Source organism: Molothrus ater, chromosome 2 (genome assembly GCF_012460135.2).
Source record: "Molothrus ater isolate BHLD 08-10-18 breed brown headed cowbird chromosome 2, BPBGC_Mater_1.1, whole genome shotgun sequence".
Taxonomy (NCBI): domain Eukaryota; kingdom Metazoa; phylum Chordata; class Aves; order Passeriformes; family Icteridae; genus Molothrus; species Molothrus ater.
The window spans coordinates 69,309,291-69,335,881 of NC_050479.2; the positions used below are offsets into that span (position 1 = coordinate 69,309,291).

The window sequence follows — 26,591 nt, forward strand, 5'->3', positions numbered from 1 at the left end:
GTGAAGCAGAAAGTTTCTCTAAAGTTTCTCATTCTTCATTAGTGGGAGACTGAAGATTTTTACTGAGATTCCTTTAGAAGGCGAGGGGAGAAAAAAAATTACGAAAAGAAAAAGAAAAAAGAAAAAGAGAAATGGATGAGCTCTCATTTCTTCAAAGCTTTATTCCTTAATTTTTTTTCTGGGCTAAATTAAAAGATTAATCCATTTCAATGAATACCCACAGGGTTCACTTCTAAACGAGTATTTCTCCCCTCAACAGATAGAATAGGAAGATTAAAGTATGAAAAAGAGGCAATTTATAGTGAGTTTTCTGGTCTTAAGAAGGGTTTTAATTTGGATGTGACAGACATGTTCCAGCTGCTCCTTGTCTTCATATTTTGAAAAGGACACTTTAAGTGACACTGTTCAAGTGCTGAGTGTCCCCAGAAAGATGAATACAGTGCCTGTGCCTGTTACTGGCTCTGGACTGACCGAGGCTTTTCCCCAGACTGTAAAATTCACACTGCACCATCAGCTCTCTTCTTCCTGTCTTTCTCACATCCCTACCAGAGGGGACACCCTTCAGGATCACTGAAGACTAGATGTTTTTAAAAATGTGATATAAAGATTGAAAAAGAAAAAAAGGTTGTTTTAAAAATGGCTTTGTTGGTTTCTTTGTATCCCTCTAAAAATTATTGAAGTTAATCATACCACAAATAAATAAAGTAGTCATGATCTCCTATGGACCAAGGAAGCACAAAATCAACCACAGAACACCTTTAAAATAAAGAAGGGGCTGATGAAACCTTCCACTATAGGGGCACCAAGCAGGTTGCCACAGTAGCTACATCCACCACACTGATCATTGAATCAACATTTTCCCACAGAGTTAGAGGACAGAGACACCTTGGGTGTCTGTAATGGGAATAATCTAACCCTGGGGCAATGCACTGCCTTCTCCAGTGAAACTGGTGTCTGGCAGCCTGGCGTGCAAGTGGTTTGAACTACTTTTTGCCCTCTGCAGATTAAACACTAAGAGTCGCGGTGACTAAATTAGGTGCACATAATCAGTCAAATAATCCTGTGTGGAAGTGGGCCAGGAAAGAGGATTTGTCACTATCTGTTTCTTCCTTGCCGTCCCATTACCCAATACATGCACAAACATTTGTACTCTCCCACCCCATTTTACAGACAGGAAAGTGAGGTTGATCATTTAAGCCACTTTTTAAAAGCCAGACAGAAATAAGTGCCAAAAACTGGAACTGGAGCTGCCGGGACAATTTTAGAACACAGACACAGAATCTCCCAGACTGGACTTCTTACACTAAAACCACAGATTTTATATGGCACTTTATAACAATAACAAACATGATGATTAAGCACTCGAGTTGAGCTGGCACAAGACCTTGGCAAAGTTCTTTCAACATTTCTTTGCTCATAAAAAGCAAGCTTTGCAGAATTCAGAGTTTCATGGATTTCTTCAGTTTTGACAAACTTCAGCTCAGCAAAACTGGAAACCCTTTAAATATTTCAGGTTGGCATCTTCATATAAAAGTAGTTCTGCATTTCCAAACCAGCTTGATCTTCCTGCCTCTACTTATTCATTACAAGGGGTGGTAAGATCCTTCCAATGTGGAAGTGCTCCCCTCTGCTATGTGTTCTGATGGGCAGGGGAAGAAGTAACAATGGAGATAGCAAAGACATTATCTAAGCTATTAAAATAATACCACATTAAAATGCTATCACAAGCACTATATCTAAAACCCACTGAAATTAATAGCCAACTTATACTTCAGCACTGTTGTTTCAATCTCTGCAAATAGAGAGAAACCTCTGTGCCCACACCCCCAAGTAAGTATTTGAATCTTTTTCCCCCCATAATAGCAACTAGAGTATGAAAAGTAAATGCTGCTAAGTAAAGGCAGCTAAAATGTCTTATAGCCCTTGCTCTTCCTGGCTGCCATACTGCACTTTTCCAGATGCTTCATCCCACAAAGCTGAGAATCTCAATACTGTTCTATTTTAGTCCTATTCACAGTGAAATGATGGCATAAAGTGATTCTTCCATCAAGGCATTAATATCAGAAAGGAAAAAAACCCTGAATTTGTAATGTAGAAAACTGAACAGAAAATCAGTCAGAGAAATATGATTGGAAAGTATTTTCATGCAGGAAATTCTTCATATTAACATAATACTTATGTATTTAAGAACAACTGGTTTACCTGTCTACTATGTGACAATTTTGAATGTTCTATCCATTTTGGAGGCAATTAGGCATCTATTCAAGGCTTCTGTGCTCACTTTAATTTCTTCATTTCTCCACCCACCTGAATCTGACACTTTGACATTGTTGCTTATTAGAATGGAAATTCAACATTTAGCAAGGTCAGGCAATTCAAGGTTAAAAACCAGTGAGAAATATATATATATTGAAGAAAGGATCATGGAGGTTTACATCACTAAAACATGCAGTTTCATTTTTCTATCATTTTTATCAAAACAATAGCTGTTGAGAGATCCTAAAACAAGTTTTGAAATATTCATCACCATTTTCTTGCTCACTCCCAAAATAAATTGCTTCAGCACACAGAGCTGTGGGTAGATACTGAATAGCATTATGTCTTTTAGTCTAGCACATCGACGCAGAAGAATTGCCTCTAACACCGTGCCATTGCTCTATTTAAAGAACCTTAAGCAACAGGGATTTCACTGCTTGAGTTGGAAGACTATTTTTTCAGACTAGTAGACCTTATGACTATGAAGTATTTCCTGATGTTATACCAACATTCTTCCATCTCCTGAACTCCTAGCAGTTAGCATACCTTAACTCATTCTAAACAATCCACCCTCCTTCCAATCCTCCACACATCAAACTCTTCCACAGTGCTTGGCAAACTCTTTCCCACGTGGTACCTACAGCAAGTTAGAGTCTATGCTGATGAAGTACATAAACCTAATTGTGTGAGCGGGACATTCAGATGGTCACTCAAAATGCAGATACAAGTGAGAGAACTCTGAGCCCCTCAAACCAGTGAAACAGAAGGTACAGTATGAGCATCATGTTGCCTCACTGCGGAATCACAAGATAATACTGAGAACCACATCCCACAACTGTGGGTTTTGGTGGATGATGTGAACCTCTCATGCAAATTTTATTGGGGCAGACACAGGGGAAGCTTCCATATAGTGCATTTAAAATTCCAAAACAAAATCCACAAAGTATTTTGTTACAAGTGGTTTAAACTGGAAGTTTCTCTTTATGTTTATACAATTGTTTCTCTCCACTGCAAATCATAGTGGTTTCAACTTTAACATGACTTTCTAGTCATTCACTTTTTCTCATATTTTGCAGAATAGGTTCACACTCCTCTTAGACTGAAGTATCTCAATTTTTCAGTGCAAGTCAATTTAGACTGCAAACCAGCAACAAGTTTTTAGATGTATAAAACTCCCTTTTTCTAAATAAAGAATAATCATCTGAAATACCAGGCATTTTTTTAAAACCTTAAAAGTAGTACACCAGAGCTGGGGCTAAATTTGAATTTTGCAGGTAATCTTGAACAAAGATATTAGTGATATTAGTGCACAAACCTATCTGTGCCACAGAACAGATCTGTGGACTACCAGGACCAGGAGCTGAGCCTCAGAGGCTTTCCCAGAGGCTGCCCCTTCAGTCTCAACAGAAAATTGGGCAGGACCTCATAGCAGCAGAGCCCCATTACGACTGACCCTGATTAGCAGCTGGTGACAAGACTGTCACTGCTGGCATGGTTTTGGCAAAGAGCAGCCTGGCTGATACCCACAACCCTGGGATGGAACTCCAGGAAAGACCCAAGGACAAGGAGACAAGTACTGAGCAGTGTGTCCTGTCTCACCATGGGAAAAGAGCACAGTCCCACTGCTTCAAATCCATTTAATTGTGTTAATCTAAATATGTGAGGTATTTCCAGAAAGTGAACTAAGCAGCACAGCACAGGCTCCATGCACATCCAGGCTTACAGCTTTTAGAGGGGTCACAGGAAGGGGGAAATCTGGTGAAGAACAAAGCTTCCACATTGCAGCTCCATTAACAAACTTCCCCTCAACAAAAACATCATGTCTCCTTTTTCTAAACAAGTAGGTTTTACTCCCTAGACAGAGACACTAGCTGGGACTTCTGAAAATAAATGTGCTTAGGCAGAACTAGCAAGACATCTGGCAGAGGAGAGAAAAGCAAGAACAGGATCTCACCAGGGTCCCTTAAAGAATCACTGTTTACCCTAAAACACTCTGTCCCTAAAATAAACCAGTGTTTTCCTCTCACCTAGCCATAGTCATTGGCTTTTTAGTAACCTACAAAATGTCATGATTTTGAAATGAGCTCCGTGATTTACAACAGTAGCAGCTCCTCTATTTATAACAAATGCACACTTGTAAGATGTTATCAACTACTTTTGTCTCCCTGACATGCAGAGATGCTGCTTAAATAGAAAATTGTGTTATGTGTGTTTGAAGACTTCTAAAGCTAGATAATTTTGCATTTTTCTACCCTACTGAGCTAGGAAATTAACAGTAAAGCTTTTGCTTGCCCTCTAGGAGACCTGATTTAGTCAAAGACATGATCTCAGGTAGTAACTACAGAATCAGCTATTTATTTAATTTAAATAAAACTGTTCTTCCAGCAGACAATGAAGGGAAGAAATAATATGTCATGCTAAGATTCCTGAGCCAGTACTTCTCCCCTACGTTCTTTCTGTGCATGTTTAAGTGCACTGCTGCTCTGTGTTAAATAAGCTGCGGTAGAATGGAAACCAGCTAATTTGTGCTCCCTGGGTGCTGGACAACTAATTTAACTCTTGCTGGCACACAGGCTATAAATAGAAAAAGATGGCACAGCTTCATACAGATAACATTTCTATGAAAGTTAATAAATTACCAGTGAGGAAACACTTTTTCTTCCTACTTATCCGCCCCATGAACAGGAGTCACGTTGTCTTTAATCCAAAGCAAGCAGGTGATGGTAGGTGTCACCTTGTGTGATGACTTACCAAGTCGTGACTTACCAACTGACTCTAAACACCAGATGTACCCTCACCTGCTTGGCAACACACCTTCTCCTTCCCTCACCTTTGTCCAGGAGGAAGCACTATCCTTTTGGAACTACAGAGAAGTAAAAGACTTCTGGGCCAGACAGCAGAGACATGTGAGAGAGATGACCCTTGGGAGGGGCTCATTCTCTTGCTCTCACATGGAGGTAGAGGGAAACTCCACAACAGCTTCCAAGAGTTATCTAACTTGGCAGCAAGAGCAAAGTTAGAGATGCTGTTTTTCATCAGATGATGGGCTGAGCTCATCTCTACGTGAATTCGTACAAGTAGAACACTTCCCCTAGGTAATTTTCATACCCATCAAAACTGATCTTGTAATATGCACAAGATGGTCACATCATCCTGATCCCAACACCAAAGAGCACTGCCATCCTCAGCTGAGTCAGCTGAAACCAAATGCTTCCATGTCCTTCCAGTGACTGGAATTTGGTTTCAGTTTTTATGGGCTTAATGTACAAAGATAATATAAAAATACACCCAAATACATAAATGAAATCGACTTCTTTTAAGAGAACTGAAGAATCAGATGTAACTTTCTATGCCTGAGATTGCTAATGCTTCTTCCACAGTTTTTTTAACAGAAATCAATTGATTCAAATTCAGCAGCCTGGAGTATTTTGGTCTTAGATTTGTATGAACCTGTATACATCTGGTGTGTTCAAGGATGATGTTGTACCTACAGCTGTCATTTTTTTCAGATTCTCACCTGAAACTGCTAAACAACAATATTGCTTGCAGAGATATAGTTTAGGTCTAACCAGATATCAGGTAATTCTGTCCTTAACACAGGTTTTATGTAAATAAAGACTAAAAGGTGACAACACCAGATAAAAAGAGAAGTCTTCAAAAGGCATAAACGTAGGGTAAAAGCACAAAGCAAAAGATGCTGACTTACCTCAAAGTAAAGTTTATCAGGAAATAACAAAAAATGAGTGATCAGTCCAACAGTAAAACAAGATACAAGCATGTTTGGGGGCATTGGTAAAGTTAAAAGTCCCTGCTGACATTAGTCTTTTGCATTTCAATCACCCCATGTAAAGGGGAAAGAGAAAATCCTTAGGGTTTTGAACTATATTAATTGTATTTATTTTAATTAATTTCAAATTAATACAAACAGTGAAAGATTTAGGAGCCTGAAGCATCTTGTCTCCTCTGCTGCTTCAGAGGAGGCCCTGTCTGCACCCCTCTTGGGCTGATACCACTTGCTTTGATATTGACACAGTTCAGGTTCAATCCACTCTTCAAAGAAAAACGGGCAGGAAAATCCCTCAATCCCCCTTTCTGCTCTGAGCCCAGGGCATTGCACATTTCCCAAGGACTGCAGAATCCAGTGGGTATTATTTTGTACTTAATAAAATTAACAGCCTTTGCAGAAAATAGGATTTGGAATGACATTTCTGCCAGGGGATCATTCAAAGTCTGGTTGATGTACTGTTGATATCAGTCCTGATCTCTTTCATATCACTGGCTCAATTTTTCGTATCACTGGCTGAATTTATTATACTGAATTTTAAGAAGCAGAAGAAAAGTAGATGAGAAAGACTATAGCTCCTATTTTAGATAATATTTGTCCTGTTCTGCATTGGCTGCCATTTACTTGCCAAACACAGTTCTCTCTGTTTATTTACTATTTCAGCTTGTAAGAAGGCGTGTTCCAGGTAAAAAACAAAATACAAGAAAGAATGGCTCAAATTCACTCTTAATGGAATTTTCTCTGTAGCAAGGGAAACCACCTCCTCAACATTCAGGCCCCATTCAACCCTCACTATTAATATTTTAAACAGTTGTTAGAATTTAATCCTTGTTTATTAATATTTAATAATTATTATTCATATTTTAAAAAAAAACTTCACTGGGCAATTAAGATACCAAACCAAAGTCAGTGGCACAGAAGAGATTAGTGAGTACTGCACAGATTTCATTAGTTCTGAACTATATGGAAACTATAGTCTGCACAATCCTGGGACACATCTGTTTAATATCCCTCCGGAAAGAAGGGCACTTTTGGGACTTACGGTTAGTTGTCCTGCTCTGGTCACTCTGAGCGCTCTCGTTGGACTGGTTGCTGGAGACAGAGGACACACTTGAGCTCCTGACAAACCCAAATGCAGCCAGCTTAGCTGCTGGCAGCCGTGAATAACCTGGGGGACGAAGTCCAGATGGGCAGGGCTTGGGGAGATTTGATTTTGCAGCACTTGGACATGATCCTTTCTTAAGATCAACTGAAACAAGGAAAAAGAAAGAAATTTTTGTTAAATAAGTTAACTGTGAGACCATTACCTGTATCTCCCAACTACATAAAGGCAGTACAAAGACTGAATACAAGTTTAAATGGCTGATCAAACTGCAGTGACGTCTTATTTTTTGCTGCACTGAAAAGACGTTTGGTGGAAAAATTTCAGGTCACAATATTTTTTAAAAGGTGAAATGTGCCAAGTACCCATGGGGCATAACTCAAACTTCCAGCAAAGTAACATAGTTCAACACTGCTACAAATTTCTTTTAATGTTATCTTCTTCAATGCTGTATCGCTTTCTAATTTTACATTTATTGTGTGCCAATTAAAAAAACTCACAGAGACAAACACGCTACACATAACCTCCAGTTTTGGAAAGTATTGTAAACCAGCAACAATCCTCTTCAAGGACACAGAACTTCTTTGTATTTCAAAGAAAACACTTCTTTGAAGTTCTTCTTTTAAATTTTACTAAAAATAATTTCCCTTTTCTTCCGCCAAGCCTGGGAACAAGGACATGACCTGTAAAGTCCTACTTTTTTAACATACCACTGGCCATTTCCACTGGTGGACTTTTCCTTGCTAAGACATCAGCCCATGTGAGTGACACCCACCAGGTCTCAGCAAAGTGACAGCAGCTGGTTTATAACACCTGGAGTTAGACCACAGCAGCAGTTCAGCTGTGATTTCTGCCTGTGGTTACCAAACACTCATCTGTCTTCAGCTTCTGTCCTAACCTGTAGGCTGCTGCTCCTTCTCAGGCAAACCTTCCTAGGCAAATATAGAACACAGGTTCACAAATGCTCCTCTTTTCCTTCACAGGCCAAAGGTCCAAAGGTCCACGATCACGCAGTCTTGCCTTCAAGGTCAAGGACCAAAAATTAGATTTTTCTTTTGGTTGGAAGGTCTGGATACCCAAATGACTCCAGACCTCATGTGTACATCAATTTGGACAGAGCTTTTTCTTCCTAAATTTGAGAATACCAGATTCCTGTGGAATTCTGTGCAGCAAAAATACATTTTTTTTTTTTTAAATATTAACAACAATCTCCAAAACCTGATGCTAGAGTGTTTAATCAGGACAAATGGGGTAGTAGAAAAGGCAGCATTAAAAGCTACCAACAAATTCTGAAAAGGCCAAAAAGTCACCCTTTTTCTGTTCTTATTCAGTGAACACTATTGTACACTAGCCCGACACAAACTTCAAAGGAAGAAGTAAACATTCATAATATAAAGAAAAATACAAATTAACTGCACAGTAAGAATATGGTCATATTATTACAGTATTTAATTCTTTTGTAAACTATGTAGGTCACAGCCTTATTAATTTTAATGAAGCATTTCACTTTGAGAAGACTAGAGAAAACGAGACTAACTCCTTTGAGCAGAAAAATGTTACAGGGATTTTGAAAGATATTTGTGTACCTCATCACAATACTAATGCTAAGCTTTGTTTCATGTAACTAAGCCTTTCTTTTTGAAACAGAAATAGGTGTAACACCAAGCTAAAAAGAGTTTTGTTCTTCTATAAAACACACTCCTGCAAAGATGTAAAAAATGCTCCTTGCTCAATGAATAAAACAATTTATATACTCTAGGCTCTTAAAATGCATTTTTGTACCCACTTTCCCCAGGTTGAGCCCTTTATTAAGACACAAGGAGATGGATGTCTGCAGCACCTTTGCAAGCCCAGAGAAGTACATGCTGTGCAGAGTAACCCAAATGAAAATAACAAATATCTATAGTGAGTAAGAAAAGACTACTAAATTCCCCATTCACTCCTCATCCCTGGCACTAACAGAAGCAATTTTGGACTATGATCCTGAATGTGGCTTCCTTTGGATATTGTGAAGAGGGGCTTAAAGGTAGCCATGGGTTCCAGGCGCAGGTGAAGGGCAGAGCAGGCACGTTAGCACAGAGAAGAGACAGGCAGTGATGGTCACCATCAGTTCACTGCCAGGTTTGTGCTGTGCTGCTTTGACAGTGGCCTACTGCAGCTGATTCATGGCTGATTTATGGCTGCTTCCAAGGCCAAGACTTCTTCCTACCCACTGCAAAATACTCCATGTGCTGCATCAGTGACAGGACCAAGCCCAGGCACCCTCCAGATCTGAAGGAGAGAACAAGTATTCGTGGTAAGCAGCTGCAGGTGCAAGGAACCTGCCCAGCTCAGTGGCAGCAGGGAGAAGGCATGGGGCTGTCTCTCATGGGTTTTACAGGTTTCCAAAAAATGCACCTGGACTGCATAAGCTGAGATTTCTTTCTCCTAAGAATCTCTGAAAATTGAGGTGGAGGGAGACATATTTCCATTTTACAGCAACAAACTATAAATATCACAGACTTCCTGCAACAATACAGGGGAAATTCCACTGGGACAGTGGAATAAAGTTAGAAATGGCTTTATTCAAAAAGCGTTTCAAACATGCTTGGCCTAGGGCAGTGTGGCTTACCTGAGACTCCCAGGTCCCCAGCTCAACTACATTGTAGGGATGCCCACAACAAGTCCCCAGACTGACTGTTCTCTGCAGTTTGTGACCCAGCACCAGGAATGAAGAAGAAGGATTTCCTTAAAGCCGAAAGGGTTTTGGTTACAAACTGCCCAATCATCTTTACCTTTTCTTCAAAGTCATTCTTCCAGATTTGAGCAGAGGATTTAGTGCTTTTTTCTCATACTTTTTTGTATGTTTCTAGTTTATGACTTCAATTCCAATTCCCCCTGAACTAACAATATTTGCATCTTGTACTCATCATCATCCTTAAATTATTTTTCACTTTTTTCTTTGTAATTCAGTTCTTCTGTACCATGAGGACCTTGGGGCAGGACATTATCCTCATTAGGGATGCATTCAAATCCTTAAAGCTAAGTAATTTTGTGTATTCTTTCTCATTAAAATACATGAGACACCAGCCTCTTGTATATATTTTCTGTTCTAAACTTCATCAAGTTTTCTCATGCATGTTTTTTGCTTTATTTCTGTTCCTTAAAAGTACAGAAGTACTCCTACAAACAAGGTCTGGGAGTTCAAAACAAAAGTTATTTTAATGAGCAGCTTTTATTTTAATGAAAATCTGCCAAAATAAGCTTAAAAATCTTTCTAGTTGTCTCACTGCCTGAAGCTTATTATAGAATTAAGTATTGTTGTCTGTATGCACACAAGTGATTTTCTATGACACTTCAAGCTGTTCCCATCCAGAAACATAAAAACATTTTGAGTTAGGGACTGATTGACATGAGCTAGATGTGCCTGAGGAGACTTTGTTAAAAGTCTGAACTTCACTTCTTATGCGTCCCCACTGCACAAGAATTGCATCTTCGTGCGCGGGTAAAAAGCAACTTTCATGTAATTTCACTGTGAAATTTGAAATATGTTTTAGCTGAAATGAATGAAAAATTAAAGAAATGAGTGAAACAGATATGTTCTTATGAAAAAGAATAGCAGTTCAAGACTTTAAAACTCCACAATTCAGGGATCCTTGGCAAGTCTTTGTTATCTGGTCATAGGGTTTTTTGTTTTCTTTGCTTTCCCATTTTTTAATTTTTTTTTTTACCAGCATTTCAGTTAAAACTTTAATCATTAAATGCCATTTTCTCTCACTGATGATCTGAACATCACTATTGCATATTGGGAAATCTGGGGTAAAGAACTTACCTCCAATATCACCGCATCAGTCAAAGATAATACAGGCTGAGTTAACCCAGCTCACTGGTATCTTTGCAGATTAAAAACAAATCACACAAGTGAGAAATTTTTTCTGGTGCCACTACATTAGTAGTTTCCCTGTATAGACATAACAACTTCTCTCCAAACAAGAACTGAGGAAAGGGGCTTCAAAACAGAGGCTTTAATGGTTTACACCTAAACAGCAGTGAGCAGGTTGAGCCCAGCTGCCCTGATGGTCTCTCACCCAAACACCATCAAGCCTGGGATAGGTCAGTTCCAAAGGCCAAACAGTTGTCACTGCTGAACATTGATTAATTTCTGATGGGTCAGTCCACCATCATATGGTAGTAAATGCTCACCTCCTCATGATTCAGATTTAAAAGCACCAAAAATGGCTCTGTGCCTTCCCAGCTCCCAGGCAAACCAAGGCTGGTTAGCACATTCTCAACACCCTGAGAACTTGTCATCTCACAACTCATTCAAGCTGCAAATGTCCGTGTTCGCTCAGCAGCTACTGTGAAAAGCACGGCATCCCTCAAAAACTTGCAGCACAGGAATCATCCATGCATGAGTCTCACTCATTGCATTTTCCACTGGGAGCCCAGAGCAGCCAGAACTTCTCTGCACTGGAGCTGCATCTCATCTGCTCCTGCTGCTCAGAAGGGCTTTGGATGTCCAGCCAGAGACAACACTTGGCTCTGAGCAGGAAGGAGGCAAGGTAGGAAGCACTTGCCTGCTCCTACACCCAGATTGCTCCACATACTGTTCTTAGAAATGACAGCTTGGTACAACGGTCATCTAGACAACCCTTCTAATATGATGGGGTTTAGTTCCTTGAAGACACAGTAATTGGAGCAGAGAGGTGGCAAATGGCAATGTCTCAAGTAAGATGACAATATCCTAAAAAAAAATTCACAAGGAAGTGTGTGTGTCCCTTTGAAACTTTTTTTTTTTTAATGAAGTACAGTCAGATTGCACTCCCAAAGAAAATAGAGAGTGTGAACTGAAAACTCTGCAGGTTAGTGGAGGACAGAGAACATTTTCCTCTCTGAACTATTCCCTTGTCCCTCTTTCCTCAACCAGTTAAGAAGCTTGCCAGTTCAAATCCAAGTACCTCAGACTGCGAGTACAGACAGAGCTGGAGTAGAAGTATGGTAATATTTCAGAAAGCTACCTCAAAACCTCTTTTCTATCATCAAATCTAATTTACATGTTCAAATAATAGGTCATTATTAGATTGCTTATTCCTGAGAATAAACATGAAAATAAAAGTTTCCTGCTGGGAGAAAGGTGTAGACATATTGAGACGAAATACATTATACATATGCAAAGACACAAATATTTGCATATATCTGTGTCTGTCCGAGGAATGACAAATATTGCAGTCCTGATTTATGGGCAAATTCTGTCTTCAATGAAAGCTGACTTGCTTAGAAATGAGAGGAGCAGCTAGACCCTCAGGACTGACAAGTTTAATACACAGAGAGGTGATAAGGAAGTAACATTTCATTAACTCACTCTTTGAGAAGAAAATACCCCAAAACACTACGGAAAAATGTAGAATTAAGTTAAATTAATGAGCATAATTAAAGTGAAGCTTTAACGATGAGATCTCTGTTATACTTTTCAAAATCAGACATTAATTCCATCAAAATAATCAGCTAATGAATGCAAATCCTAACACACTTGCTTCAAGAAGTCTTTATAACCAAGGAAAACATATTAATATTTTACATGTTATAAACAGAGTATGCTTCAATGCTTGTTTTGACTTACAAGTTTCCCATAGGAAGAGTAGAGTCTATTTACATAAAATAAACAAATGTTAAGCTTTCAGAGACTCTATGGCACCTATAAGTAGATCATAATTCAGTGACTTCTTATTTTACCTACTTTGCAGAATGCTTTTTCTTACAGTCAGGCTGCTTGTCTGACCCACCTGAGGCAAAGCACCACCGAAGGAGCAGCACTGCTTCATAAGGCACTTGCAGCCAATGCCACTATGTGTCCTACATCCTACTGATGAAGAAGGATCACTGATCTAACCACACTTTAGGCATCACACTTAGAGATCACACTTGAGGGAGCACTCATCATTATTTCACTTTCTACTTGGCATGAGGTAAAGCTAACAAAACCCTTAATGCACTCATAATACTTGCAGTCCATCACAGCAGTTCAGGGATTTAATTATCAATTACTTCAGAGTCAGTTTTATGAGGATTAGTATTATGCATGGGCCAAACCACCCCGCTTATCAGTGCTGCTTAACCAGACTGCTGCATAATGAATGGCATGGCAAAGGGGAATAAAATCCTCCTTAAGAGGCACCACTGCTGTCCCCGATACCGTGCCACAGCGATTTCAGTGTAAGAGCCGCCGCGGTACCGCACTCTGCCACGGGATAGCAACTGGCTGATCCTCCTGTTTCCATTACCTCAGGGCAGGGCTGATATCACCAGGATTGGAAACTGGATTAAAAGCTCAGGATCAAGCTGCAAGAGATGCTGATTAGCAGTCTTGAAGGCAGGCCTGGTATCCCTGACAGAAAAATAGCCCTTAGTCCCCAGCTGCTCTTGCTGAAGTTACCCAAGCTCTCATACCCCACAACACCCATGAGCAAGTCTTACTGGCTCTGCATCCCAGACACTGCCCATATGTTCATGCATGTTATTTACTCATGTTTGCAAATATGACTCTATCAAAGCTGTGTTTAATCCTGTGTTTCAAATAGTGCAGCAGAACCAATGATGCAGATCAAATATACTGCAAATAATACTACAGCTAACAGCCAAATTAAGGGAAAGTGGTTGAAAATGGTGTGGGGTACCTTAATACAGATGGCTAAAAGGTCTGGCCCTTCTATGAGCTCCTCTAATTAGCACCCCAACAGCTCTGGCATGCCAGGGGGTGCTGTCCCATACATCCCTTCTATGGCAACCAGCAACCCATCTCTGGTCGGCATGTGTGCTCTGCTGTGGATACAGGCACAGGAATCAATTCTCTGATGCCTCTGCACTCCTATACCAATCTTGTCCTACCTTCTCTTACCTCAGCCTCTTCCATGAGCAATTCATTATTCTTTTTGAAAGGAAGTATTAAAAACAAAAAAGTCTGGTAAGCTGACCTATGAAGTTATACATTGCCAAGAGAAGGATTAAGTCATTTGAGACATACAAGGAAAAAGGCTTTAGTCAAAGAAAAGGTCATTATAACAAAATCTTGAACAGATAATTGGGAAATAAAATATCCAAAATAAATGAATGTAAAGAAACCAACGTAAGATTTCAGAAGTACACAAAAGATAAGTAGGAAGAGGCATTGAAACAAAGGAGAGCAGTGAAAAGTACTTCATAACAGAAGAAGGTATTGCAGAAAAATTAAACACATTCTTCATCTTGCAAGGAAAATGGAAGGAGAGATGCCAGAAGTGAAAACAATGTGTCCTGGGGTGGACAGTGAAAAACTGGAGACATTAGCAACCTCTCCAAAACAAGTCTTGTGTAATTTGAAATCTATAAAACAGTCAGAGCCCAAAGACCAGATGAAACACACTTTGGGGTCCTGAAAGAGATGACAGACAGATTATTGGACTACCAGAAGTTGTCTTTTGTACCCTTTCTGAAACAGCAAGGTATCAAAAGATTTGAGAGAAACAAGCAACATAACAGTTGTAGGAAGGAAATTATGGAGAGCTATAAATTTAACTTGACCTCCAAAGCAGACCAGGTCCAAAAAATAATCAGTGATTAAAAAAATAAATATTTTTTTAAACTCAAAAAATTACAAAAAAACCCCAACTTTTGATAAATAAGAAAACGTTAAGAAATACAACTTTAGTGGAATAGAATCATAGTAACAGCTTGTGCAATTTACTTATGTACACGCCTCATGTACTGGCTCTTTTTAAAGGCAGTACTACAGACAAAAAAATGGGACTGATAAGCTGATCCTGTTTAGATTTTAAAATGTCACATAACATAGAAGATGGTAAATGAATACATGCAAGACAAGCTCTTGTATGGATTAAAAGTGGCTAAGGAAAAGTCATGTCTGCTAGCATCAATGATGGAGGATAATATGGAGAATGGATGGGTGATGGATGAATAAAAATGAAGGCAGTGTTCATTTCTGAGGATCAGAAAAAAACATTTATTTGGTAATGGGTCTGTTTGCACTTTCTCTCTTATCTATCTCCCAAACTGTTTCCTATAACACAAGGGCTTACCCTACTCATATCCTGAACTCACAGTCTCTTGCAGTTTCATTTAAATGGAAATTATGATCCAATTACTCTCTGCACCTGTATTCCCATGTTCATTGCTGACTGAACTCAAGTCACAGGGCTGAAATGGTATTTACAACCCAGCCTGCAATCTTGGGGTGTCTCAGAAGTCACATACAGCTGAATTTGGTCAGCTTCTGCTAATGGCATCAGATAAACTCCACGTGCAGGGTCAGATAGTAAAGGATACTGGCAAGAGGCACTGTATTACAGAGAACCTTGATTGTCTGATAAGCCCCAAATCCTGTCAACCTGTATTACTGACTGACACTGTTCTCTCAGGGTAAAGTCAAGATGCTCTGGTGCATTTCCATTCTAAATTTTTCTAAATTACTCCTGCTTCTTAGTATGGACAAAGGGGCACTGGGGAGAGATGGTAATAGTTTTCAAATACCTGCAAAGAGGAAAAGACCCCACAACTACTCCAGATAAAAGAGGAAGCAAACTGCAACAAAGGGGGTTAGGCAAAACATTAGGGAACAATTTTAACTTGAAAATAGGTGCTGCATTGGAGCAGCCCTGCTTTCAGAGGCTCCAAAATCTCATATCAAAGACTTTTATAAATAGTTTTTCATGAACAGGTTAAATAAGGATACATCAGAAAGAATCCCATCCTGGGGCAAGAGATCATATGACCTTAAGTCATTAATTAACTTTAGTCCTTATGACTACTTTTAAAAATCTCTGCAGCATTCTAGGCTGCTAAACAGCTGCTACACTTCACTCTGACAATGACTGATTTTCAGTTGTCTCTGAACTTGCCCCTGTGCATATTTTAAACTTCTACACTTTTCCAGGCTATTAAGGAGTGTCCTGTAGAAGTAATAACTCTCTCTTTCTTGTGACATCAAACATTTCTCCTTCCACCTCTTCTTGTGCTTTTCCCTCCCCTGTAATTCTGCCCAGGGTCATGCTGAGCTGGGCAGTAGCTAGGGAGAAAAAGGTATTAGAAGTGTTGTCTCCAAAGAGGTGTACACCGGGCCTTCAGAGAATCAAGATCTCTGCTGGCACATTTGAACACTGCCCAGGTTTTCAGAGCACAACGCGGTGGGGAATGTCAAATCCAGACTGAACGGTGGGGTCTTCATGATGGAAGAAAATATCTCATTATCTTCCCCAGAACAAAACCAAAGATTTTTCAGGCATTTACAAGGTGGAGGAAGATAAGAAGATGAAAAATGAGAATTATTATTGAAAACTATTCTCTTTCTTTGGCAATGACCTGTTAAACAACCTTTGCAACTTTGCACAAGTCCCAGACTCCCTAGTCAGCCTTGTTGCAGGATAAAAAGACAGACCTCAAAGGGTGCTGTTGGAGCTTTGTAGGATCAGGTCAAAATGTTGCTCATTTTGTGATTTTTTTTGTCTCAAAAAAAAAGGTATCTTATTGGTGACAACAGTAAAGGGAAAGGAATGAAAGTTTGTACTTTACCTGAAGCATCGGGATGGTAGAGGCTGGGAGTACTTGTTATTTCTCCTTGCTGATGGAGACAACTCCCTGAGGATCTTTGACTCGCAATGAGAATCCTGCTCTTGGCAGATGGCAACCTGGACACTGCACCCAGCCCTAGCTGTGGCTTCAGGATCATGGCAGATCGATAAAAGCTTGGTGACACCTCATAGTGGGTATACGCTGGAGGGCAAAATTCATCTTTTGCAGGCCTTTCCCCAACCTGCAGAAAAATCATTAACACAGATATTACACAATAAATCAATAAACCCAGACAATATGGAGCTCCAAACTGCTTGTAAAGGCTAAATTTCCTCCTTGTGAATCTGGTCCTCAGAGCACTGCAAGCTTTCAAAAATTTATGGTCTTACTATATGAATTGCTCTTCAAAAACATGTATATTACACTCTCAATAGGCAACTACATCCAAATAAAGAATTGATACCTTCCCCAAAAGAAAATGGACAAATGGAAGACCTTCAATTAGTGAAAATGAGGGTACTGTTAAGTCATGAAAAGTTATATTATTTACACATGTAGATATACTAAGATACTGTGTAAATAGAATTTTTGTTAGAAGTTATTTAAAATATTCTTGCCCAATTCTGGGAGAAGTTGGTTTTAACTTAGCTAAAAATAAAGCTGGAGGTGTTTAGGTACATTTTATCAGAGAAATTGTACTGCCAAATAATTTCTGTGACAAAAAAAAAAAAAAAAAAGAAAGAATCCCCAGTATGTTCTCACAGAAAAATGTTCATTGTAATCTGTGCCCCTCTAATTCCTGGAAAGAGACCTTGTTGTGGATGTAAGCACATTTCTCTATGCTTTCAGAGGCCTGTGGAATATTCCAGATTGGAGCTATAAAACCCACATAGCCATGAGAATTGGAGAAAAAACTCTCAGATTTGCAAATGTGAAACTTTTGCTGTTTATCACAAGTAGATGCTGCGCTGTTATAATCAGTGTCAAATCTCTCAGTATTTTAATGGGCATTTACTGTAAGAAGAGCAGAGTCAGTCCCAAGCTGGAAGTGTTTCCAGCTCATAGCTGGCTCAGAGCACTGAACTTGGACTTGAGGAACGATCTGGTTCCATGATTCAGCCCTTGTGTCTTTGTGCATTCAGGCTGGGCTCTGACTCCCACTTTTCTGTGCTGCTTCGTGACTCAGGACAAGAGTGCAGAGTTTTGATCTCTCACATTTGCAAAGAACTGTTTGCTCTTCTGAGTAAAGTCCAACTTCTTCACCATTTTCTTATACAATGCAATATCAACATAATGTAGAAAGGACCTATGAATATTTTTTCAGTCATCCCATTTAGGGCATGGGAAAAGAAAAAAAGCATAGGAAATAGGAAATCTGAAATAAATTTGTTTAAAAATTAATCAAGAAGTGCCACAGGCTACCTAGGAAGAAATGTAACTGCCAATTAATTAACTCTGCTGTAAGTTATGATGCATATAATATGCCAAATCAATTTCTATTTAGCAATTATAAGCATTAGAATATGCAGTTCAACATTGGCTATAAAAGCTTTGATCCTAGCTCCTTCAAGAGCTTTAATCCTAATTTAGCAAATCTTTAATATGCTAAGAGACAAGATTGGCCTTAAACTATGAAATATGGAAGAATATTTGAGTCCTTTGCACAGGAACTAGGAGAGCAGATGCAACAAACATTGAGCTTTATAGTTTTGCCCTATATTTTTCCTTCCATTTGCAGTCCTATTTCCTACCATTAGATCTTTCTCTTTCCTTTTTAAATATACTCTTATGACCTATTTAAAGTTAGGATGCAGTTTTCTGCTGTATAATATCAATGGTTCTGCAGACTTGGACTGCAGATATCTGGCTTCTTACTTTCAGCTTCTAGATATGAGACTGTTTTTCTGGATAAGCCTCAGTTATCTTCTCTCTCCCTGATAAATTTATTTCTATCAGATTACATTATGCATACTATCATTTCATACTTAAATGAAAGTTAAGCACCAATGCCAAATATTTCAGTATGAGGAAAAGAGAAAATCTTTAAATACACAAAATAAGCATTTTTTATAAACTGGGTCAGTTTATTCAAATCTTCTCTCACCCCATTTCTTTTTCTTTATTGACAGTATGCTAAGAGCAGCAGAGAAGGGCAACAAACATGGACACAAACCAAATCAATCACAAGCATAAAAGCTCATCTCAAGGAAGGAGTCCTTCTCAAGGAGAAGAACTTAGAATAGAATAATTTAGATTGGAAAAGACCCTTAAGATAATCAAGTACAACTGAATTTGCCCAAATATCTCTCAAGAATTAGATGCTATTTTTTGAAGATCCCAGTTTTGGAGGACATGAACTTGTTATGAACATACACTTTTTTTTTCCTTTCTATTTAACTGTGAATTCATGAAGTGCAAAATTCAACTGGTCTCAATAGAATTGTATAAAATTATTGCCATTTTAAAGCTCTTCAGAAAGATGTGAATTTGTTAGCACTCTGTACTAGGTTTTTGTACGATCTCTATTCCCTAGAGATAATTTCTAGGGAAACTATCTGTTGCAACCTGCCCACCAAGAAGGTCAGCCCAGAGTTTTCTGTTGTGGGGCTGTCTGCTCATTACCTACACACCCATGAATGGATTTGTTGAAATGAGCCAGAAAAGTCTGCAACAAATAATTTGAGCACACAGGAATTTCCACAGGCTGGGTATTCTGAGCAGAGCTGGCAGCATGGCCAGCAGGTACGGATGCCCAACACTTTCCTTCATGTTCCTTTGTTTATAACATCATCAAACATTAATGCCTCCAGGAAGAATTTGCTTGTCAAGCACCTGCTTCAGGCAACTCTTTGGAAAAGAGTTTGCAACATCAGTTCAGGCAGTTCAAATAATAGGATCAAGGGGAAAAAATTTTGGTTTGACTGTATATAAAACAACTCCCCCAGGTCCTTTTTACCTCAACAGGCTTTTTGTTTCAACAGACTTTAGTCCATCTTTGGACCACAATGATGTCTGTGCAGGGGAACAGATCCTAAAAGGTACTTGAATGGGGCCAGCACAGTCTTGGTGAGGCAGGCAGGAGAGCTGGTGATCAGCAGACTTCCTTACAGACCCTCACCATGTCAGGCCTCTTGGCAGCAGCCACCAAACAGTGAGTAAAGTGGCCAGTGACCACTCTCTGACAGCACACAGACTGTAGCTGTACAGGAAAACTCTCCCAGGCTGATCCATGCAGCAGCCTGGTCCTTGGCAGCAGCCTCTGGGTGAGCATGCTCTGGCAGAGCTGATCCTGAGCTTGGAAGCCTGCTCCCAGTCCAGCAGTCAACCTGTTCTAAACCTTGGAGGACATGTCATTCCACTGTTCAGTTCACTAGGACAGCTACACTCTTAGGGAGCCTGTAACTTGATTTGCCCTGTAACTTCCCACAGAGGCAATGGGAGAACAAAGAGCCCACAAACACCCGCTGATGCTGACTAGAAGAGGGTGAGGTCCACAATGAGATGGGGATCATGTTGTGATCAAGGATGTGGACAGCAGTGACCTGCCCTGGAAAAGGACCGGATTTCTTAAGCATTTTGCATTTCACCTTGAGAGGTTTTCTTTTCTTTTGTCCATTCAGCCTTAACTCAATTCCACTGTGGCCCTCAGCACAGCTGGACTGCCTTCATGCTGGAGTTGGGATTTTTGTCTGAGCTGCCCTGAGTGGGCTTTGGCACAGGCAGCTCAAGAAGCCCTGCAGGCTTGCCTCTGCACAGAGACAGCCCTTGAGTATTTCTCATAAAGTTGTCCAGGCCTTTTCTTGGAGTCTCCTGCCCAAGACAGCACCTTCCTATTTCTTCTGTGCCTGGCACCCAGAGGGATATTTAATTGTTCCTACCACTTAGCTTAGAGATTACAGCTGTTAATACTATCATAGCTATACAAGGAGCTACAAAATGCTAATCAAAGCTCTCCAAAGACAATAGTGCATGTGTGAAATAGGTCAGTCTGGATTTTTTTCTCTAACCAAGACAGTGGCCATCGTGCCAGAGTCTTCTTGTCTCCAAAACCTCTGAGTCTTCTACATTTCTCTTCAGCTCAGTGATTTGGATATATTTCAATGCATCCTAATTGGTTTCTTTTGGATTACACATCACTCATCTGCTACTAACCCATACTGTGCACAGCTGCTCTTTTAAGCATCTGTTCACCTTCATGGATTGATCATTTTACTTTCTCTTGATTCATACTGAACCAAATCAGGCCCCTTTGTATTCCTCCAGCTGGCAGGACAACCAGGTTATTGCTTTTAAGGTGGCAGTCCAAGAAAGCAGATTCCATCTTCTGCTATCAGCTCCTGAATCCTGGCCTAATGCAAACTCATCATGCAAACCACAGTTTGACTTTTTCTTCTCAGTCTCTTCTCCAGTCAGTCCAGCTTCTCTGAAGAAGCAGTTTGCTTGGGTTCAGATATTAACTCTTTGAAATACCCACCAAAAGTAATATTTCTTGGAGGAAGAAGGGAAGATCATCTCCAGCTCATGTGTCCTACTTCTAACCCTAGTCTAGAGAAAATTACACTGCAGACTCACAACCTGAATCCTTACCATGCTGAAATCAGTCCTCAGCAGTGCACAGAAATCTGTCCTTTGTTCACTGATGTGTCTGCTGATCCTGCCTGATTATCTGACCCCAATTCTCACAGACACCTGTGGTCTCCAGAGGGTCCTGCCACCCTATAAACAGTCAAACAGCCAGTGCACAGTCTGGGTCATTTTGGCTTTCATTCCTTTGCCATGCATTCAACAGCAGTAACCTAGTAATTTTCCCTCACCTTACAAGGAAATTGTGAAAATATACTAATGATGGCTGGAATAGACAATCTGCCAAAGACTTAGGTAATTCACTCCCTGGACATAAAATACAAGGGACAGAGCTGAAAACTGAAGTTAAAGGAAAAAGGACAGCAAGTACTGTTCTTTCTGTGTTTGTGATAAGGCATAATTATAATCTTTGCTCACTACAGTAGGTTTCTAGCTAATATGCCATAAGGGTCAATCTACACTCATACACAGTATCCTAATTTGGATATTTGCCAGGTTTTGACTGAGTCACTAAAATTTTTATTTTAACGCTGCCCCTTGGATCTATATTGTATGTAGAATGAGGTAGGGAGTAAAATAGCCTTAATAACACCACAAGACACAGAGCAAAAAAACATATCCTTTTTTTAAAAGACTGGTTCAAATAAAATCACTTGTGTTATCTTTAGTGTTTGTATGAAAAGCTTGGTTGTTGAACCACCTCAGGTCCCAAGCAGTGGATGCAAGAGCACATGACAGACATGGCTTGCTCTTCCCTGTCCTTCCTCCACCTACAAGCAAGCTCATCCTTCCTCCACTGTGCTCATTTCCTAGCAGGGATTTTGGGAACCCAAGGCTCCTGCCCAGTTTAACAAGGCAGAAACACAGTGAGATATCTGGAACCAGAGGCATCTAGAGGGATTTCCATCACGTTTTGGCTGCTTAGGATGGCTTTCTGGGGAAAAGAAGAAATCTTTTTTGAGGTGCAAGTCAGTGTAAGAAACAGCATTAAATCTTCTTTTGTATTATATATGTAATCCAAAAAGAGCTCTGATGGTCCCTGGGTTTCCATACAGCTAAACAGAATGGAATTAGTGTAGACCTCTAGTGCTCTATCTTCAAAAACTTGCCAACTTTCCCATTAGGAAGGAAGAGACTCTATGGGCAAATTACAATAATTTCCCAAGGCTATTCTTCAGGAAGCAAAAAAAAAAAATATTTATTCAATTCAGCATGTCTTTTTCTTTCTAAACATCCCTATTTATAATACTAGCAGGTGATCAATATGCTGGAAAATACTGGAAGAACACAGCAACAACTTCCAGTAACAGCTAAGATATCACAACAGGATCACTGCCAGAAACAGTCAGGTAAGTTTATTCCTAATGATCACACATTGTTTTAGGATTTATTTCTTATTTGAGGCTTGAGAACTAACTTCTGGCAGCAGCAAATATGTAAACAATCACCACTTGGCAGACAAAAGCAGCTGTCTAAGCTGCAGAAACTTACCTCCTGCAGAAACTTCTCGCTCATCGGACCGAAGTGATGACCTGGGGGCCTAATGCCTGACACTACTAGTCCAGAACCGAAGAGCCTTGGCTTCTGGAGGTCAGGTTTAAATTTGTCGTAGAGGACACCAGTGGGCTTTGGCTCCCCTCCGCTGGACGCCTTCTGCTCGGCAGGGACGGGCACGCTGCACGCGGCACCGTCGAAGGGCAGCCCCGCCGGCGCAAACAAAGGGTCGAGCTGCTCCATCGAACGAGGGCTTCTCCTAATGTACGTGATGATCTTAGGTCTCACAGGTTTGGGCCGCGGGATAGCAGGCTTCATCTCAACACCTTCTTCCAGCTTTTCACTGCAGTCACTGTCCACACCGGCCTTATCTGTGAGGGAGCCCTTGGGGTGGACCAGGATAGGTTTTGGGATGGCGCTGCTGCAAGCAGTCTTGATAGGCACTTTAGGGGATAAGTTTAACAACTGTGTGCTGTCAATGGGAGGTAGGACTGAGGAGGGTGACAATTTGTCATCATGAAGTGCATAAAGGTCCTTCAAATTACTGTTTGATAGTGTGGGCTGACCATTAACATCCGGCGTTGCCATTGGGCGCACAGGAGTTGGGACACATAAAAAGACATCAGCCTTTGTTGGAATGTTACAGCTCTCTGGCGCTTCCTCTGGAGGCTGTTTCTCTACATTAGCTGTTTCTTTACTTGAATTGGAAACATTTGAGGTTTCCACATCACTGCTGTGACTGTCAGGTTGTTGGTTTGACACTGTCTCTGCACTGCGCGCTTTGTGATGTTCTGATGGATCAGAAGCAGGCACAACGGCATCCTCCGTGCTTTCTTTGACTAGCATCAGTTTATTCTCATTAACTTCCAAGGGCTTGCTGTCAGGTGGATTAATATCATGTAAAGAAGATATCTGTTCACCAACTGTTTCAGTGCAACCTGTGTCAACTTCATGCAAATTTTTGTTTTTTCTCGGTGTCACTTTGATGCTGGATTTACTACTGCAGGTGAGTGGAAATATTGTTTCCATTTCCTCATCAGTAAAATATTCCTCACCAGCCTGGCTGGTTGCCCTGATGTCACTGTCATTGCTTCCTCTTCCTTCCCTACTGATGGCGATGTTCTCATGTTGCAATTTATCATCAGGATGAGTTACTACCTGGCTTGACAATGGGTCCTCTACTTTATTATAGGTGTCATGAAAATGGGATTCTTGAATTTTTGACATGTCAGACCCAGAGCTTTTCTGTTCCTGCACTGCTGTATTTTCAGCTCTTGGACACCCCAGGAACTCTACCAGCATAATTCTCTCTATCTTTTGTGGATAAGTATTTTTATATTGTAGAGATGGTGCAGTCCTAAGCTCCAGTTTTTTGCTTTTATCACCCTGACCTAATTGTGCTTCTGATTTACTAGCAACCTCATTGAGCTTAACAGCTGAATGTTGAGAATGAGAAGTATGCAATGTGCTTTCAATGCTAACATTTGGTACATTTTCTGGTTTACTTGTTTTCTTGTTCCCTGAGGTAGATGGTGTGGAATAAAATACAGTCTTTTCCTCTGAGGTATTGTCAAGTGGACAAAACACCATCCCAAGAAAATGATCCGTGGATGTTTTTTGGGATTTCTCTGTACTTCCTACCAAGTGGTGAGACCTGTCAATGGAGTCCAATGATGCAGAAAGCAGACGTTTGCACGACACACGACCAACGCTGTCTTTTGCAAATGTTTCAGGCTGAGGAGAAAATTTACTTGGTCTTCCCAAAGAAAGCCTTTTTATTCTCTCCACCTCCACAGTCCTGGACATTTTTCCCTTAGGAATGTTCTGGGTGAAGTCAATATTACCTTTGGAGACAACCTCCAGGTTGGCATCATTTGTGCTACTTTTTAAATTGGACAGACTTTGTCCTCGGCTAATCCTGATATGCCTTGATATATCCTTAGCTTCACTGGTCCTACAGTCTTTCCCCATTTCCCTGCTTGTGGTGGAGGGCAGCTTACTCTCCTGTGTACTGGTGTGACAGGTTCGAGAGTCTTTGAAGGTCAGAAGTTTATTCTGCTCTGTAGGCACATGAGTCACTTTCTCTGCTCCTCCAGAGTATATATTCCCACTCTCATCTGTCAAATCATGTTTCTTAACATCCCCATCAGTGGCTCTAACTTTTGTTACAATTTGGTTGGCATTGGTATCCCCAACATTCACTATGCTTTCATTGTTGTTTCTTATTTCACTGCGGTTGTCGTGAAGCTGGGAATAACATGACTTGTTTGGAATTAGTGGAGCACTCATTTTGAAGCTTCAAGCTTTGACTGCTTTTTTTTTCTTTTTTTTTTTTTTTTGGCAGTTCTAATTAATGAGAAGATGTTTTTCTCTACCAGGTTAACTTTTATGCATACTTCAGTTATATATTTAAATTAGAACTGTTCAGTAGAAAATTCATCATCAGAAGGCTTGAAGTCTCTTCTCAGAGTCACATTTTTCTGCTGCTCAGTTGTCTTTTCTGCAGCTCCTGGACCTAGGAAATCTTTATGATGTGCTGTAGAGAGGTTCAACAAAAGCAAAATAGATCTGCCAAGTTCCCTCTGAATGAGAGCCAGTTAATCCAGCCAACCTAAGGGGAAAAAACCCAAACACAAATAAAACAAAAACCCAAACAGACAACATTACACTGATGTCAGAAATCATGCTAACTAAATTAAACTTCAAATCAACAGCACTCCCAGGTATAAACCCAGGACAGAGTGTTTTCAAACACTTTAAATGCTGTTTCAATTACACTTTTGCTCCCAGCAAAAGTTCTTAGTGTAGGACAGATCTCTGACTCGAAAAGTTACACAGCAAAAACTGTCCTGGTTAGAGGAGTGGTTGTTACTGTTTTTAAGACACATAGGTTTACAACTGGAAATAGACAAAAATAGCCAGGTGAGGATGGGATCCAGTCTTGAGGGTCTAAACTTGCATATTGCTTCAACAATTATTACACCAAGAGTGGCTACTGAAGCATTTAAAGCATCACTGTACAGGTTAGTCATCAATAATAAAATTCCAGGTACACAGAAGTTGTTTATGGGTTTCTCTCCTTGCCTTGTAGAAATCAATGCTGTTCTTGCACCAACACCCCACCCCCTTCAACATTTCTTAGCCAGATCTGTAGATTCCAAGAAAGCAAAAGCTATGGCTGGAGGCCTGCAAAGAAAAATTCTATTTTTTCTCAGACAGATGAATGTGTGTATTTTTAAATATAGAGAATTCTACACCAATCCCAATACAGTGCATCTCTTTTTTGCTCCCTCACATGTTTGGCTTTGGGAGCCCAGATTTTGTCTTCTATCACCTCCAACAAGATGAAGGTGAGATTTCTGTCTGTTTCATGCCTAAATTCACTCTCTGAGATATTTCTTGCACCCTGTGTGTTCACACCCTTCATCATAAAGAAACATGGACACTGGAAACTGTAACATGCTCCACATTTCCCAGAAGCTGGAATTCAAAGCACTTGTGATACTCCCAGCTGTGCTGGGTTTCTAGCCAGGGGCTCACAGGGGCACTAATTAGAAGTGCAAAATAAGTCCAATGCTCTGTCTACAGCATCTGGGTGCCAGTCTGGATCCCTGTGTTCACTGAAAGCATCTTTACACACAGTGTGCAGAGACACCATGCTGGTGTGCTTCAGAGACCAGACCAAGCACTTTGGCTTAACGTTGCTAGTACAAATTTATTAACATGAAGGTCAGGAAAGACCTGGCCCCTCTCAAACACAGGGCTCTGCTCAACCTCAGGATGCTGCCAGTTGAGACTAACCCCTTAAAGCTGACAAGGATGGACTCTATG

At 40.3% G+C, this 26,591-nt stretch overlaps 1 protein-coding gene across 4 annotated transcripts in view; it reads right to left on the reverse strand.

Annotated features, from left to right (window-relative positions):
- The window catches only part of MTUS2 (microtubule associated scaffold protein 2), a 252,775-nt gene that overhangs the window by 133,402 nt on the left and 92,782 nt on the right, over positions 1-26,591 (reverse strand). For all 4 annotated transcript variants that reach the window (XM_036404074.2, XM_036404071.2, XM_036404073.2 and 1 more), the window contains 3 exons: positions 22,758-25,371; positions 16,683-16,923; positions 7,083-7,289 (listed from right to left, as the gene is read on the reverse strand). In XM_036404074.2, the coding sequence (XP_036259967.1) occupies positions 7,083-7,289; positions 16,683-16,923; positions 22,758-25,049 (2,740 nt within the window). In that variant the 5' untranslated portion in view covers positions 25,050-25,371. The remainder of the gene's footprint in view (positions 1-7,082; positions 7,290-16,682; positions 16,924-22,757; positions 25,372-26,591) is intronic.